Source organism: Anarhichas minor, unplaced genomic scaffold (assembly GCF_050575085.1).
Source record: "Anarhichas minor isolate MPS153535 unplaced genomic scaffold, ASM5057508v1 ptg000079l, whole genome shotgun sequence".
NCBI lineage: Eukaryota > Metazoa > Chordata > Actinopteri > Perciformes > Anarhichadidae > Anarhichas > Anarhichas minor.
In genome coordinates, this window is record NW_027466525.1 from 1,090,343 (window position 1) to 1,106,488 (window position 16,146).

At 45.0% G+C, this 16,146-nt stretch overlaps 1 protein-coding gene across 6 annotated transcripts in view; it reads right to left on the minus strand.

Annotated features, from left to right (window-relative positions):
* mef2d (myocyte enhancer factor 2d) overlaps nucleotides 1-16,146 on the minus strand; it is a 101,010-nt gene that overhangs the window by 32,738 nt on the left and 52,126 nt on the right. For 2 of the 6 annotated variants that reach the window (XM_076081237.1, XM_076081233.1), the window contains exons 1-3: nucleotides 11,967-14,322; nucleotides 8,264-8,398; nucleotides 960-1,164 (exon numbers count right to left, since the gene is read on the minus strand). In XM_076081237.1, coding sequence (XP_075937352.1) covers nucleotides 960-1,164; nucleotides 8,264-8,398; nucleotides 11,967-12,263 — 637 coding nt within the window. In that variant the 5' untranslated portion in view covers nucleotides 12,264-14,322. Of the gene's footprint in view, nucleotides 1-959; nucleotides 1,165-8,003; nucleotides 8,142-8,263; nucleotides 8,399-11,966; nucleotides 14,323-16,146 lie in introns of those variants that run through there. The other 4 variants (XM_076081235.1, XM_076081234.1, XM_076081238.1 and 1 more) reach the window with 2 other exon arrangements.

Genomic DNA, 16,146 nt, shown 5'->3' on the forward strand with positions numbered 1-16,146 from the left:
ACAATGTGGGTAAATGTAGACCGTCATTCAGCCTGCTGTTTACATTATTTTGTCCACCTCTGAGCGTAATACGCTGTAATCTTTACAGCAGTTTACTGCTCATGCTGTCTAGAAGGATTAGTAGTCTTGTTAATCTTTACGTCTTCTATGGAAGAGCTGAAGACAAAAACAAGAAACAGATTCAAATAAAGTATATATATATATATATATATATACGTATATACGTATATACATAAGTTTTAGTATAACACTCACATGGCCACATGCACATTAAAGCTGCTCCTTGTTGTTTCTAAACTAATAATCAGTCTAAGTGATGGAGGACAGATCTCTTCTGCAGCAGAATGGAGCAGAGCAACGCATCCTCAAACAAAGGTTCCTTTATTTCGTTTTTTTCCCACGAATGTAAACGCAGCACAGAGATCACTTCTCCTCCTGCAGCTCCTCCAGCGATCAGGCAACACAACTACGTGAGCAGCGTTTACTGAAGTACGAAGGTTACGTAACAAACAAGTCAAAGTGGACGCGAACATCTGTCTCCTGGGTGAGAGGCTGGTGTTTTAGTTTTGCAGCTCTTTATTTTACGTCACCTGTGCTGGCTCATGATCACGCGGGTTATTTAGACATTATAGTACTTTACCTTTGGTATGTAGCTGCTAACCGTGTACGAAAAACAGCCTGACTGAGATACAACTAAAGACACCAACACTGCTTTAAATGTTCATGTTCTCACTGCCACAGAACAGCTGTCAATCAAACGGTGTGGGCGTCCTGTCAGTGTTCTTCTGTGGAGGTTTGGAGTTTGTTTTATCATTTCATGTCTAACTGCTGCTTCCACACATGCATCAGAGGACTCCACCAGATCACTGGGCGCTGTATAGAGCTGTGATATTGAAACTGCCTCAGGTGATGGATGCAGAGGACCGGTTCGGACCAAAGCGCTCCACGGCGTCTCTCACCTGCGCTGGCTGGTCGCTGTGGTAACCCTGGTGACACGGTGTTCCTCTGCAGAGCCGGTTGCTGTGGCGACAGGAGGCGGGGGTCTGTGAGGCTGGAGGTGATGAAGGAGGTGGTGGTGACCAGGGCGCCGCCGGGGTTGTTGCTGAACTGGTTGGACACCGGCACGGTGACTGGCATGGAGAAGGTGGGCTGTGGGACTGTGGACTGATGGAGACAGGAAGAAGGCGGGGCTTAGACGGCTGTGTTTACACACACACACACACACGTATACAGTCATGAACAGGTTAGTGATCTGCAGCAGAGCCAGCGAAACCCACAGGTGAAACACACGCACGCACGCACGCACGCACGCATGCACGCACGCACGCACGCACGCACTCACGCACTCACGCACACACACACACACACACACACACACACACACACACACACACACACACACACACAGCATGCAAGGTGACTTGGTGGAAAGGTCTTTCTCATCTCATGCCAGGTTAAGACTCTTGTTGCAGCAGCAGGTTATTGCGTCGGTTTATGGTGACATTCCAGCTGCCCCCCCCCCCCCCCACTGACATGTGCTCATCACTGGGAGCATTAGGAAACACCCTGCTGGGTGAGAGATCGTCCTTCCTATGCTACGCTAAGGCCTAGCGCCTCCTCTAACATCTCTCCAGAGGAAACCAACTCTTCTTCTACTTCTGTTATTTTGTTACATGTGCTACCTCGGGACCTGAGTTGACCTCTAAGAGGAGATGAGCAGACAGCAAAAGAAGAAAATAAATAAATCAAGGGCAAGGACCTGTGGTGGTCCAGCCATCTGACCCATTTCACCCTGTTCCAACATGCTCTGAAAGAAGGCCTTCTATATTTAGAATGTGGGCCAGCGCTGCGCTCAAAGAGCCGGAGACCCAGTTTAACGCAGAGGAGGACGACAGCACCTTCCTGCCCTCGATCGCTGCCGCTTCCCTCCTGCCATGTTTGGTAACTTTTGTTATTCTCATTGGAGGGAGAGAGGAGTGAAAAGCATGTGAGGAATATGTTTGATATAAGGCCTTTACACACCGTGGGGCGGGAAGAATAAAAGACTTCCAGGATCCTGTTGATCCAGAGCAGCGTCAGGTTGAGTCCAGTGAAATGCAGTTCCCTCTGGTGAAAAGCTACGCAGTGCATATGACTAGGGCTTTTATTGTGAAAGGTAAGAGCTGAAGGAGTGGACCTGGTCTGCGATGCCTTTGTTGAGTTCTAAAGCAGTAATAACGTTCATCTTCTTGGTTCGTGAACTACAGAGAACATCTTTAATATCTTCGTTACGCACAACCTGATTGGTTGATCTATTTAACCTCAGAGAAATCAACCGGGTTCTGAAAAAAGAAGCCAATATCTGGCCGTGCAATGTTCCCGCTCATATAATATATTGACGTAACAATTAACCGCACCAGAAATACTGAAGGCCCTGAACACTTTATTTTAAGGGTGAAAAAAAAATCTGGATAATTTCGTAATAATCTAAAGATCTTTGTAATGTGGTCATAACTGTAGGAACAAAAATCTCAATTTAAAACCATCTACATGTTCATTTATTATTTAAATATTATTGGACACTTTGAACTGTTGCATGTTCAGTTAACTTGCTCTGAGTTAAAGACTTCTTATATGAATGAATTAAATGGAACAGAAACAACTGAACACTGTCTCTAACTTCCCTAAAACTAGAACCAACTTCCTGGAAACCATTTGAAAATGTTGCTTCTGTAAAACGAAGCCCGGCTCCAACTTTTAATGTGATTTTATTGCTGAAGTCGGCAACGACTCTTCAAACTCTGTGAGGTTCAACATTCCCCCGTCAGAACGTGGAGACGGAGCCGGTAGAGATAGCGGCTAACAGCACTGCACCACTGCACACTGGCCAAGCAGGGGGGGTTAAAGGGAGGGGGGGGGGGGTAAACGGAGTGATGGATGAAATGGTGAAGGGTGAGTGCAGAGGGGAAGGAGGTGTGTATCGACACCTGCAACATGTTTCACTATTTTGCTTTTTAATCCAGAGCGACTGACACACAGGAACAGCCTTCTGACCTCAAGTCAAGCGGTTATTGGAAAGTCTGATTGATTAATTAGATGAATATTAAATAGCAGCAGCAATACTAATACTAATAATACGCATGTTGAGTCAATTCTGACATCTTTTAGGCTAAATGTGACTGTTTATAGCAAAGAGAATAACTATGATGACAATATGAAAGTAAGAGGATTCATTGTGAGCAGCACCAGAACGTAAAGGAAGACGAGCATTTACAACACATTTTCTGTTTTTCTCATTTTCTTATGTCGGCATTAATCTAATCTCATCACCAAACATTGAAGTAAATATTGAATAATCATCTTTCTTTTTGAGTGTTTTGGAATATAGACTATTTATTTCCTCCCTGTCCATCGCCAGTCTGTCACGGCCATAATGTGTTCTCGGCCACTTCTCCACAGGACCTCCGCGATGGAGCCGCAGCCTCCGGTTGCTAGGAGATCGGTGACATAACTCTTCTTCTCTAAATATGCATTTTAAACGTGTCCCGCTCACCCCGCTCTGCACCGGGCTCCGCTGAGCGTTAATCCGTGTTTCTGGCAAATTACAAGTGAATTTACATCCGACGCCTCCGACTCCGTTTAACACCGATGCTGCTAATAGCAGACAAGGAGGGTTAATTGGGCCCTGCACGCCATCCTGCAGGTTTAACACAGAGGCCGAGAGCCTCAGGATGAAAAAAAAACAAGAAAACCTGTTTGGTAAATAATAAACTAGGAGCTTCAGCGGAGGCTCGTGTGAGGAGGACAAAAAGCTAACCTATCTTCCCCTCAGAGGAGCTCTGTGTTTCCTGGATTCAAGGGTAAATCAGAATGCATTTAACTCGTGGCCTACTTTCCCTTTCCCTCCCTCCCGTCCTGGAAGCCTTTGAAAGTTGTTTTTTTCCCCCCTCCGTCCTATTCCAACTTCACGATTGTCACATCCTGTTTGTTTAGCAGCTGTGGAACATAAAGAAACGTTCGGTTGACCGAAAGACGTCGCAGCAGCCGACCAGTGAATTAAGTTTTAGTTGTCGCCTCCCACTCGTAACTCCATCTTTCCTAATATTTGAATACAATAAGAAAGTAATTCATTCAAACTGTTTAATCTGCAGCTCCACACTAGATGTATTAAAAGGAACGCTGATGCTTCCGATGCTCAGGGGTCACCGGCACATCAACGCCTCACAGAATCACCTCGACCAGCGACCGTATCAGACTCACGGTCATTAACGTTTACTGATGACAAACATGTTTTATTCTCCTCGCAGGAACCGTACAGTATGGAGAGTCTATTCAGGCGAATGGGTTAATACGAGGCTATTACATTCTACTGAGGCGGCGTTATTTACCCAGATATACTGAAGGTTGGCAGTGTGGTGCAGCCAGCCAATAATGTCATATCAGAGACAGAAGGAAATATTGCAGGAATAATAATTTAATGATGAGCTTCCCCCCATGCATGAATCTGCACCGCAAAATGTATGATTTGTCAGAATTGTTTGAGATTAAGTTGAATAAAAGTTTGTATAGATTCCCCATTACTGTCGTAAAGGAGACCTGAGCTAAAGAACGGCGGCTCAATGTGTTTCTTCAGATATGACACAAAAGAAGGCGTGGCGTTTAACACGACAGCCTCGGAAACTACTTAGTTAAGGTTGAGGGAAAGATGGTGGTTTGGGTTAAAATAACTCCTGAAGTGTTACTTAAGGACGGAAGTTACGTGACAAATAAAAACGACATTGATTTTGTCGATTTACACGGGACATGAACAGCGGTCTCCTGAGTGAAAGACCAGGTTTTGTTTGACCCACACATCCCCCCCCCGGTGTGTGTTGTTATGGTCTTTATACTTCCTGATTAAGTGGAATACGCGAAACATTTAAAGAAAGCACCAACAGTAAACCCTTCAATATCGAGGTATTTGGTCAAAATGATTGTGCTATTTATTCTTGTCCACACTGGCCTGGAGGACAGAGTGTCAGAATTTATTACTTATTCATTGTGAAAGCCCCAAAAAAGATGAAAACTAAAGCAGAAGTGATGAACTGTGGAGCTCCAGCAGCATTTTGTAGCTCCCCATTCACACTGAGCCTCTACAGGAGACATGCTGAGCTCTCTGCTGAAGGCACCGTGGAGCTACTTGTGAAAGGAGGAAATCTATTTCTTATTCAATTTGCCGACCCAGAATCTCAGAGCCAGAACAGGATCAAACCACAGACCCTCCGGTTAAAAATAAAAAGCTCCTTTCCCCTCTCCCCCTCTCTTCCACGGTGCCGGTGTAACAGGAACAGAAACGCTCGCTCGGGGGTTTCGTCTCGCCAAGAGTCCTGCCCGCTCTCCCTCGCCACGCTCCCCCTCACCTCAGGAGGTATTCTAGTACAAGTAGGATTAAGCTTGTATCTCCCGGCCCCTAGCTGTCATGCTGGGGATTATGATGGCTGAGGGGAGGAGTGGTGGGAGGTGATGTGTGCTTCCGTTCGCTGGTTGCCCTGTGTGAAAGGTGCGCTGTGCAGGCTGAGAGACTGAAGGCCAGGGTGGAGGTGGTGGTGGTGGGGGACGCTACGAGCTAGCGGTGTTCGGCTAGCATCCCATCGCAGAGCGCCGAGAGCTGCGGCTCTCCGGGGGAGTTCAGTTACTAATAACATTAACAAAGCTTGTTATTAAAAATGACCAAAATAACAGAAAAGACTATAAAAAAGTGACTATACGTTTACATGCACACTCATATTTCACTATTACAAACATGAGAATATTCAGAAGTTGATATGGTTCATGTGAACATCCTATTGTCTGGATATTGTGGATCAGGCCTTATTCACGTGTGATATGTTGATATTATTCTGGTTTGAGGATCATTCTTTGTGAGCAGTGGCCTCAGGATATGAGTCTCAATAGAGGTTCTTACGTCTCTCTGCTGTTCACCAGCAGCTCTGTGAGTTCAACATGAAGCAACTAGACAACAGAGAGAAAAGCTGCAGCAGAGATGATGTCCAGAGGAACAGAAGGAGAAACACTCCTCCTGTTAGACATCATGAAGGACTTTCATATCAACAGGTTGTCAGATATGAACACATGTCTTTTAGAGAAGCTGTTTGAAGAATGAAAGAGGTCCAACAAGTCCTCCACCGGTAGAAAACTTAATGGCACGAGCGTCTGCTACTGTTTACACTTGTTAGATCATCGACCGGTCAAACAGCAGAGAACGGCGTTGAAGTGGGAGTCACTGTCCCCGCTGATGAGGATGAGGCACGGGGTCATTTTTACGTTAATCGGAATATGCACGACTGCACGTGAACGTGACTATTAGTGGAATATTGATTTTTATGAGCCATGTAAACAGCTTAATAGGAATAAGGTTTATCTGGTGCATGTAAAAAAGTAGTCAGTCTAATCTATCAATGCATATATTTCATGTTCATATTCATGTACCTTTTAGTCCAGCAGTCCCTGAAAAGACTACAAAGTGATGTGTCTCACCGCTCAAACACAGACTCTGATTACAGCCGGTGTGGTTTGATTGTGTCTCCAGATAAGTTACTAATGTATTAAGATAAAACTAAGACAATAACACCCAGGATGTTAAAAAACCACCTGACACTAACCCTCACACATGCATGTTTTTCTCTCCTGCAGAGCCTCCACATGACTATGTCCCGTCCTGAGCGACCAATCAGAGGAGCAGGCAGACAGGAAGAGGGGCAGTAAATTGAGCGCTACCCATTAAAGTGACACTGACGGTATTATCGAGCACGGAGGGAGGAGAAGAAAAAAAAAAGAATCACGGAGAAATTGGCGGAGGAGTGGAGCAGTTAAAGAGGGGCTTGGCAGAGCGCCGGGCGGGAGGCAGAACCTGGATAATGTGGGGAGCGCATCCAGTCTGCAGTGGGACTGAGGTGACCTGGTGACCCGGTGACCCTGTGACCCTGTAGATGAGGACCAGAGGCTTCCTCTGCCTGCAGCACAGCAGACGTCTGCTGCACACACAAGTGTCTGCGATTGCACGCTTGTTTCACGCTTGCTTGTTTTACACAATCCGTGCTCCAAACGTGTTGATTACCACCATGAGGCATGATCCCCCCCCCCCCCCTACACCCTGCCCCCCCTCGCGACGTCTGGTTGCCATGCCAACTTTTGTGAGGACTGGAGGACCTAGTTAGCGCTCCTCTTCCCTCTGTTGTTTGTTCTTGTACTTTACTGAACATGCAGAGGCATCTGAAGGCCCTGATCCCCCTGAGGATGCTCCTCCTGTGACGGCTGTGTTCAGGTGAATAATCACACCGAGTCGCTCTGTTTGGTGTTATGCTGCTTTTTTCTCAGGATTTCTTATGCACACAAAGTTATACATAGTCCCCCCTTATTTAAATTAAAACAAGATATGAAATCTGTCAGGACAGGTTGAGTATTGCACACTGAAATGATTAGTCGCTTAATTAATAATCCTCTCCAGCTTCTAAAATATAAACTTCTGTTCTCTTTGTTGTGTTTGACAGAAACTGAATATCTTTGGGTTTTGTTGGTTGGAATAAACGAGACATCTAAAGACGCCACCGTGAGCTCTGATGTGAATCGTTTTCCTGACATTTTATAGACCAAACTTATGATATAATTCATCCGAACGATAAAATGATCTGCAGATTAACTGACGACGAGAGGAATCACGAGCTGCAGTCCTGTAGTTTTAAACGTTTAACTGTAACTCAGTCAGCTCGGCCTCTACGTGCCCCGCTCAGTCACACACCGTCAGAGGGGGGTTGTGGGTAGTGATTTGGTGGGTGGGTGGTTGGGGGGAGGGGGGTGCTGTTGGTAAGAGGTGAGGTGGAGGGAGGTAGAGGGGGTGGGGGATGGTGGAGGCGAGTGCTCTGTGAGTAGTCAGGCCGCCATCAGCAGCCGGAGAACCTCCGGTTGTCAGCGGCAGCAGCAGGAGGGGGGGGGGGGGGGGGGGGGGGGGGGGGTTACACAGAGGAGAGTGGGGGGGCGGTACTCACTGACAGCCTATAGTTCTGCATCATTTTATCAAACTCCTCGTCAATTTTTTTGTATTTCTCCTCAGTGCGGGGGGTGAGGGAGAAGGGCTCCTCGGGGTCTGGGCTCTCAGAGTCCCGGTGCTCTTTCTTGTTCAGAGCCTTCGTTTCCCCAAAACCAAAAGAAGAAGAAGAGGAGGAGAAGGAGGAAGAGGTAGATAGAGAGAGAAGAAGAAGAAGAAGGGTGGGTTAGATAAGGTGGCACAAAGTGTGACGGTACTCACGCCGTAGCGCTTGAAGAGGCTGTCCAGGTCCTCCGTCTTGCGGTACTTCTCCTCGTTTAGCGGGCTTTGATCGATGGAGTCGTCTCCGTCGGGCTCGGGGCTGTTGCAGCCGTTAAAGCCTTTCTTTCGCAACGTCTGAAGCGGCCAGAGAGAGAGGTAGAGGAGGAGAAGGAGGAGGAGGAGGCACGTTTACATTTCAATTTTCATGCATGCACTTTTTTGGCTTGACCAACTTTTACCAAAAAAAAAAAAAGTAATTTTCCTTTCACACAAACACAAACGACCATAAAATAAACTGATGTAACTCGACTCCACATGGCCAACTATCCCACGTCTGAAGATATCTACAGGCCAATGTTGAATCATAGTCATAGCGCCACCTACTGGTAACAGGAAGTAACAGCCGCTATACTTTGGCTTGTTTCTCTTAACAAACCAGATCAAACTTCATCAGATTCCTCCCACACACGTGGAAGGTGTTCATTACGCCAGACCATGAAGCTTTTTCACCTTACCCCCCCTACAAACATTTTGACAAAGCAGCCCTCGCAGTACGTTTCACCTAGACCTATGACATCTGGTAGGCACATGTTTCACTTCGTGAAGACATTCTCATCTCACACAAACACAAACGATTGTCCCGATTGCACCACAGCTGCTGACTCCGTTGCATAAAACTAAAAAAAGTCAGATGGAGACGTTTGACCCCGGTTATGACATACAAGGGCCGTGCAGAAAAAAAGACGTTCTCAACCTCTGATAACCTTCGATCGATTTCTGGTCAACGTCAGTAACATCTGCCGCCCGCGTGAAAGCAAGCTATCACCACTGAATCACCCGGCGGGGGCTCTCGGGAAGTCCTGGATTAAGAAGGCCGAAGACACTACGGACTACTAGTCCAAAAGGAGAAAGCTCTGAAATAAAAAGATGTGACTGTATTGTATAAACCTGAGCTGCACGACACACTGAGGCGTCACACCTCCGAACACACGGGCTAATCAACAGTGTCGGTAATTGGTGTGAAGCTTTGACTCTGAGGAAAAGTGGCTGAGCGCAGCTAAAGGGTGACGGGGAGTTGGGCGAGGCACGCGGCTGTGTTAGCGCCGCGGCTAACGGCAGTCAGGTGGTGTCAGTGTTAGCGCGCTTTGGAAAGGGCGAGAAGAGGAAGAGGAGGAGGAGGAGGAGAGAGAGAGAGAGAGAGAGAGAGAGACTCTTATTTTGAGAGGATTCTGCTAAACGAGATTTAGCGTTAAGTAGCTTTGCCTGGTGGGCCCCCTTGACCACACAGCCAAGCAGAGAGATCCTCGCTGCAAAACGGATCTTAAACTTCTGTGGTTCAAATACAAACTTTAGCCCTGAGCGGCGTAAGAAGAAGAAGAAGAAAATCCCTCGCCTTGAAATCTATCAGCGAAAGGAGAAATAGACCGTAGCACGCTGCACAAATCAAGTCCTTCATTCAGGTCATAAGACAAGTGAAGAAATCTGCCAGCGCAGAATAATATTACATCCTGTCCCCGAGAGAAATCATTGATCACTGCAATTGAATCAAGGAAAAATGTAACTTGATTTGAGGAATTAGTGAAACAAGTTGCAAGAATGGAACAGCACTGACAACATGAGGCTAAAAAAAAGGCCATAAAGTATATTTATAGATGTTTCTTTTGGTACATTTACTACAAATCATGTTTTTGCATTCAGGAATTTGAAATGCATGTCTTCTTGCGGCTCTGGGTAGCCATTGACTTCCATTAATTTAGGTTAATCTCCTGTCAGACTCTTGGAACCAGCTGTAAATACGACATTGACGTATTATGACTTCATGAAGGTGTTGCCAACAGTAAACTAGGTTCACATCCTGAGCTACATTTACGTTGGTTTGGAGATGATGAATCCAATATTCGCTCTACTTTTAGCTCTGCTTCTGGTCTCCACCAACTCCTGATGAACAAGAAATGGGGCTCATTGGTTGCTAGATGTTCCACGTTCTTCACCAGTGTGGAGTCTTTAATACAATGCTCCATTTGTCGTAAATCGTCATTTACCCAAAACAATTAGCTGTTATAATAACATCATTCCTATTGATGAGAGTAGCTTCAACTAGCACAACTCAGGCCAGTTTGAAAAGTCAGCTTATTGATTTTCAGACCGTTTGGAATTCTATGGAAATCAATGGATGTCTAAAAATGGTAGGAAGAATACATAAAAAGTAGTGCTGGGCAAGTTAACACGTTCATTTCGCATTAACGCATTCATTAATTAACGCGCGTTAACGCATTTTTTAAATTTATTATTATTTTCCTTTTTTTTCTCTTTTCTTTTTTTATTGAAAGACAAGAGACAATACATATACATAACAACAAGAGGATGACTAGAACAGTGGGATAAAAGCCAGCAAACATCCTATAGTCAGTTGTGTATGTATGTGTGTGTGTGTGTGTGTGTGTGTGAACGTGTGTGTGTGTGTCCTTGAGCCTTTTGAGATGGGAAAAAATAAATAATAATAAAACAACAACAAAAAAACACAAAAAAAAAACAGGTAAGTATTTTTAATTTATTATTATTGTAACAGACTGTCTCATGTTTATCGTTTTGTATTGGAGATGATATGTCCCTTCAGGGTTGCCGTAGAGAAAAGGCGACTTCCGCTTCTGGTCGAGGGGGTGGGGGGGGACAGAAATAAAGAGAGAAGCTGCACCAGCTGTTGCTCTCCCTGGAGACTACTGGACATCGCTGCGGTAAAGTCAGCAGACACTCAGATCTCAGTGGTCAACTCAGCAGACACTTACATGTTAGTGCACCTATATGCTGAAATTCACGGTAAACGCATTTAAACGGCACAGATCGGGAGCGAGCGAAGAACTTTGAAAGTTAGCGGAAAGATTAACGTGAGACAACATCCGGTTTCTTCAGACGAACATCCGGTTTTCAGAATAAGATGCCAACAAAGTATGAATTATATTCACATTAAGTATAAAACATGCTGCATCTCGTGAACCAAATGTTATGCCCTTTTGTTCATATAGCAGTACTTTTAAAATAAAAGTGCGCAATACACTACTGTTGAATTCATTTTTGAACTTTGCCATAACAATATAATAATATAATATAACAATAACAAATAGTTTAATCGTTGCCCAGCACTGATAGAAAGATCTAAAACGTGTGCATTCGAAAGTGATAAGCAAAAAATGTAGAGTACATAATTCATAGTTAAAACAAATTATGGTTTGGTTCTTTAAGAGTTCAATTACAGACGGATATGATTTCGTATTTTCTACAGTGAATCACTTCATAAAATATCCATAAGTAACAAAATACTCTAAGATCATGTACAGTTCTTCACTCAGCCTATACTTTCTTTAATTAATTATGCCGTGTCAAGTGTGACTGCAGTCTAGTGGTGGTCTGATTAATACATAAGCACATGTTCCATGACTCCCACTGCGAACAATCACTGCGAAGTGAGGATGATTCAACTACATGCAACTCAGCCTCGGAAGTGGAGCCGGAGGGAAACTTACGCTCACTGAAAAGCCCGAGGAGACGGAGGATCTTTTAATTCTGGAGGAATTAGCCTTAAATCCTCAGAAACAGGTGAGGCCAGGAGGGTAATGATGCCATTTGGATGTCAGTTCTAATAACAACAGAGCTCTTTGATATGAATCTCATTAAAACTGGAAGCCATTATTATTATTATTATTACCGCGGTGTCAGAGCGGCGTTTTATCTCCCCACAGAAACGGGTTATTAGACAGGTTTGTTCCAACACGGAGACAGTCGCCTGGTTCTGCTGTTCAGTCTCTCCGGCGCTCTGATCTGCAGCTTTAATGCAAATTTGAAATGCACGGGAGTCGCCGCCGCGCTTTGTTGTCCACAGTTCACAGAGAAACACACACTCGGCACCGGCTGACAGCGTGTGACTGTGCGTGTTCTGACCTAAAAAAAAAAAAAGAATAAAGGAACTATTGGAAAACTGAAATAAATAAAACGGCTTCAACATGACAATGGCGGCATGTGAAAGAGGGCTGCAGGGAGGACGTGATCGAGGCGTGGACCTCCACCCCCCCGCTGTGAGGACACAAAGAGATAAAACTAACAAACATTTACACCTGCATACTTGTGAGGACCATCAGTGACATCATTCTGGTCGTGGCCTCTCAACCATCATAATTACATGTCTTACCACAAGTCTAACCATAAACAAATCCTAAAAGATAGCTCCTGGTTTCATCTTCATACTTTTGGATGGGGCGCCATTTTGGAGAACAGAACATAAACATCCTGGGCTCCATCATATCCCAGGACCTCAAGTGGGAGCATAACATCAGCTCCATCACAAAGAAGGCTCAGCAGAGGATGTACTTCCTGAGGCAGCTGAAGAAATTCAACCTGCCAAAGACAATGATGGTGCACTTCTACAGAGCCATCGTTGAGTCCATCCTCTGCTCCTCCATCACGGTCTGGTACGCTGCAGCCACTGCCAAGGACAAGGGCAGACTGCAGCGCATCATTCGCTCTGCCGAGAGGGTGATTGGCTGCAATCTGCTGTCCCTCCAGGACTTGTTCACTTCAAGGACCCTGAAGCGATCAAGGAAGATTGTAGCCGACCCCTCTCACCCTGGACACAAACTGTTCATGCCCCTTTCTTTCTTTCTTTCTAAGCAGCTCAAGGATTGAGATCTCTCCTCTCAGGTCGGAGGTGAGGCCTCTGTTTACCTCTGTGGATGCTTCCTCTCAGCTAATCCTGGTCTACCGTCCAAACTCTGAAGACCACCTAAGACCTATCACATCCTGGGGGGGTCCTAATCTGGATTAGACCAGGTCACTGGAAGGCCTTTCCTTACACACACACACACACACACAGTGAGTGACTGGTCAGTTTAGGTCAGCTGATCGCTCTCACTGAAACGGGTGAATTATTTACTTCATAATGTACTTAAACCGGGATCACCCTTCAATCTTAAAACCAAGTCTTAACTCCAATTCTATCGCCATACAAGAACACCGATATTGGATGTTTGTTTTTACACAGACGGCAACCTCCGGTTCTACCGAGTGAAGCCGATGCTTCATGTGTTAAAGCTGCATTCTCTCTAGTGTCCACCAGGGGGCGACTCCTCTGGTTGTATAGAAGTATATGAGAAAATGACTCTACTTCTCTCTTGATTTATTACCTCAGTAAACATTGTAAACATGAGTTTATGGTCTCAATCTCTAGTTTCAAGTCTTCTTCATTACAGCATGTTTATTTAGCAAATTCCAAATATGGTAACTTCTGTTCATCGGTTGCAAAAAAAACCAAGATGGCGACGGTGAAGTGGCTGAACTCGAGACTTCAAACTGTGACGGCTACGTCCACTTCTTATGTTTAGACATCCAATACCAAAATGTGTGCATGGCAACTACTGCACGGTTAAGGCCAAGGAAAGACAGTGGGTATGCAAATTAACTAATGTTTGACGGTAGAAGTAGGCAACTCAAACACTTGGATAAGCTGAGGGTGAGATTGCTGTTATGGTTCAACACAAACAATAATTGCAGGTCTCTGACAGGACGAGAACTCGACATGAAAGTCAGATTTTGTTGGCCGATTTTAATATCATCTTGCAACGTAAATCCCGCCATGGACTTACTCCTGGGGATAAAAAGACAAGATGTCCTCACAGTCTGACACGCTCCTCACATTGTTACGTTTTCTGCAAAAAAACGCACTTTGATTTGATCGCAAATGGTCTTTCTCGTGTTCTCGAACATTATGGTGACAACACAGGCATCTTTCATTTTCTGTCTCTCTTGGTTTCTCTGCTTACACATTTTGTGTTAAATGCTCACGCGCGCACGCACACGCACACGCACACACACACACATACACACACACACACACACACACACACACACACACCAGCTTGTCAGCCATCTGTTCACCTGTCCGCTGCCTCTCTCTCTCTCTCTCTCTCTCTCGCTCTATTGTGTTGCCAGGGTAAGAATACCCTGCAGAGCACCATGCCAGCCTCTGACTGGCTGCGGCGTCTGACAAGCCCCGCCCCCACCCTCCCTCCCTGCCTCTGACTCGCTCGCTCGCCCACCCGCCTGTCCGCCCGACCTCTGTCTCCAGCTCTCCATGAAAACGACTCTGCTGCTCTCTCCCCCTCTTTTTTTGTCTCTCCATCTCTCAGCTCTCGACCCATCACCTTTAACGCATCTCTCTCTCTCTCTCTCTCTCTCTCATACAAGTGCAAAGTCTCACACTCGTCGTCCTGTGTTTTTTCACCGTTAACATCTCTCTTTCTTTCTGTAATGTCTCCATATGCGAGTCTCCCAGGTCGCTCGTTTCCTCTCATCCTCTCTCTTTTTTTTCTCCCACCTCTCTCTCTGTCCTCTTTTGCCCTCCTTTCTCTCTCTCTCCTCCCTGCTCTTGTTGTTCATCCCTCACTCTCTTCTTGGGCTGGTAATCAAACCTCTATCCTCTATGATAAAAGCTGAAACATGAGTGAAGTCGTCTTTCCAGGTCACATGATTTGTGGTCCACATTGGGCCGTGGTTACGCTCGTCTTTTAAATGCAATTTTTGTGATCGGATACCTGAGATCAGATCTCATGTGTGTGTCCACACAAAGGGGCGGCTAGAAGCCGGTGGATAAACACATTTTATTTCTGTTAATTCTTCAAAATAAAAGCCTACACTATTTTTTGCTGCTTACTCTTCCTCTCTGCAGTATTAGCAGACTTGTTTTATTGTTAAACCTATTTTGCTAAAAATCCTTCACAATAAAAGTCCCCTGTTATGTTTTCTGCTTAATCTTTCTTCTTGTAGTATTACTTGACTTGGTTTATTAAAGAATAGCGGCAAACAAAGCTCTGCTAATGCTGTGATAAACACACACAACACATAAATTCATGATCGAATGACGAAAGTCGCATTAAAGCGTAACCACGGTTTCACTTTGTGCATCTAATTTTGTCCATCCTGAAGATTCTCACTGACTCTTCCTGAGGTTTTATTGCTTATTTAAAGGGTTTTTATCTTCGTCTAAACTGAGTGTCTACAAATAAAATATTCACACTGTGAAACTCTGAGGCAGATTTGTGATTTTGGGCTGTATAAATAAAACAATAAAGTTGTCTTCTTCTTCTTTGAAGAGAGAGTTCCTAATTTAAATCACAACTTTGCCAACATTCTCGACTGCTTCTCTCTCTCTCTCTCTCTCTCTCTTAAGGGACATGGTGTCCACAGTCTCTCCACAGCGCTGGCTGCTGAGCTGCTCTGATGTTGTATTATTGATCAGCAGTCTTTGTTTCTTCGTGTCGCTAACCCACCGAGCTGTGAGACGCGAGGACGCCGTCTCCTTCACCGCTCACGAAAACACGGCCATTGTGAAATGTCCAAAATTTACTTTGAACGTCTCTTGTTCAAGAAAGCAAAAAGAAAAAATATCTGACAAGTTTTGTTTGGTGTCCTTTCATTCAACCAACAAGTCTGTTTCTAGTGCTTTTTCGTGTCGAGCATCATCAATGATGCATTAATTGGAGAGACGAAAACAGATTAAATGTTAATAGATAACTGAATTATACTGAATCATCTTTATTGACTCATAACAAGTAAAAACAATCTGCCTTTACAGAAAGATTATTTCTATCTTTTCACAATAAACACATCCGGTTGTCTAGTTGGATTCATCCTCCAGACTGTTTTTTGGTGTTTTTGACTTCTTGCATCCTTTTTAAATTCAGACACTTTCCCCGTTTGGTAACCCGTCGCTTCCCCAAACAGCCGTTAACCCCGCGGCTCCGACTGGAACTATTCCTCCTCGAGGTTAATGGACCGCTCTGCTCCTGCCGGCTCTCGGGACGACTGGCTCGGTTAAAGAGGGACGTCAGCTAGAA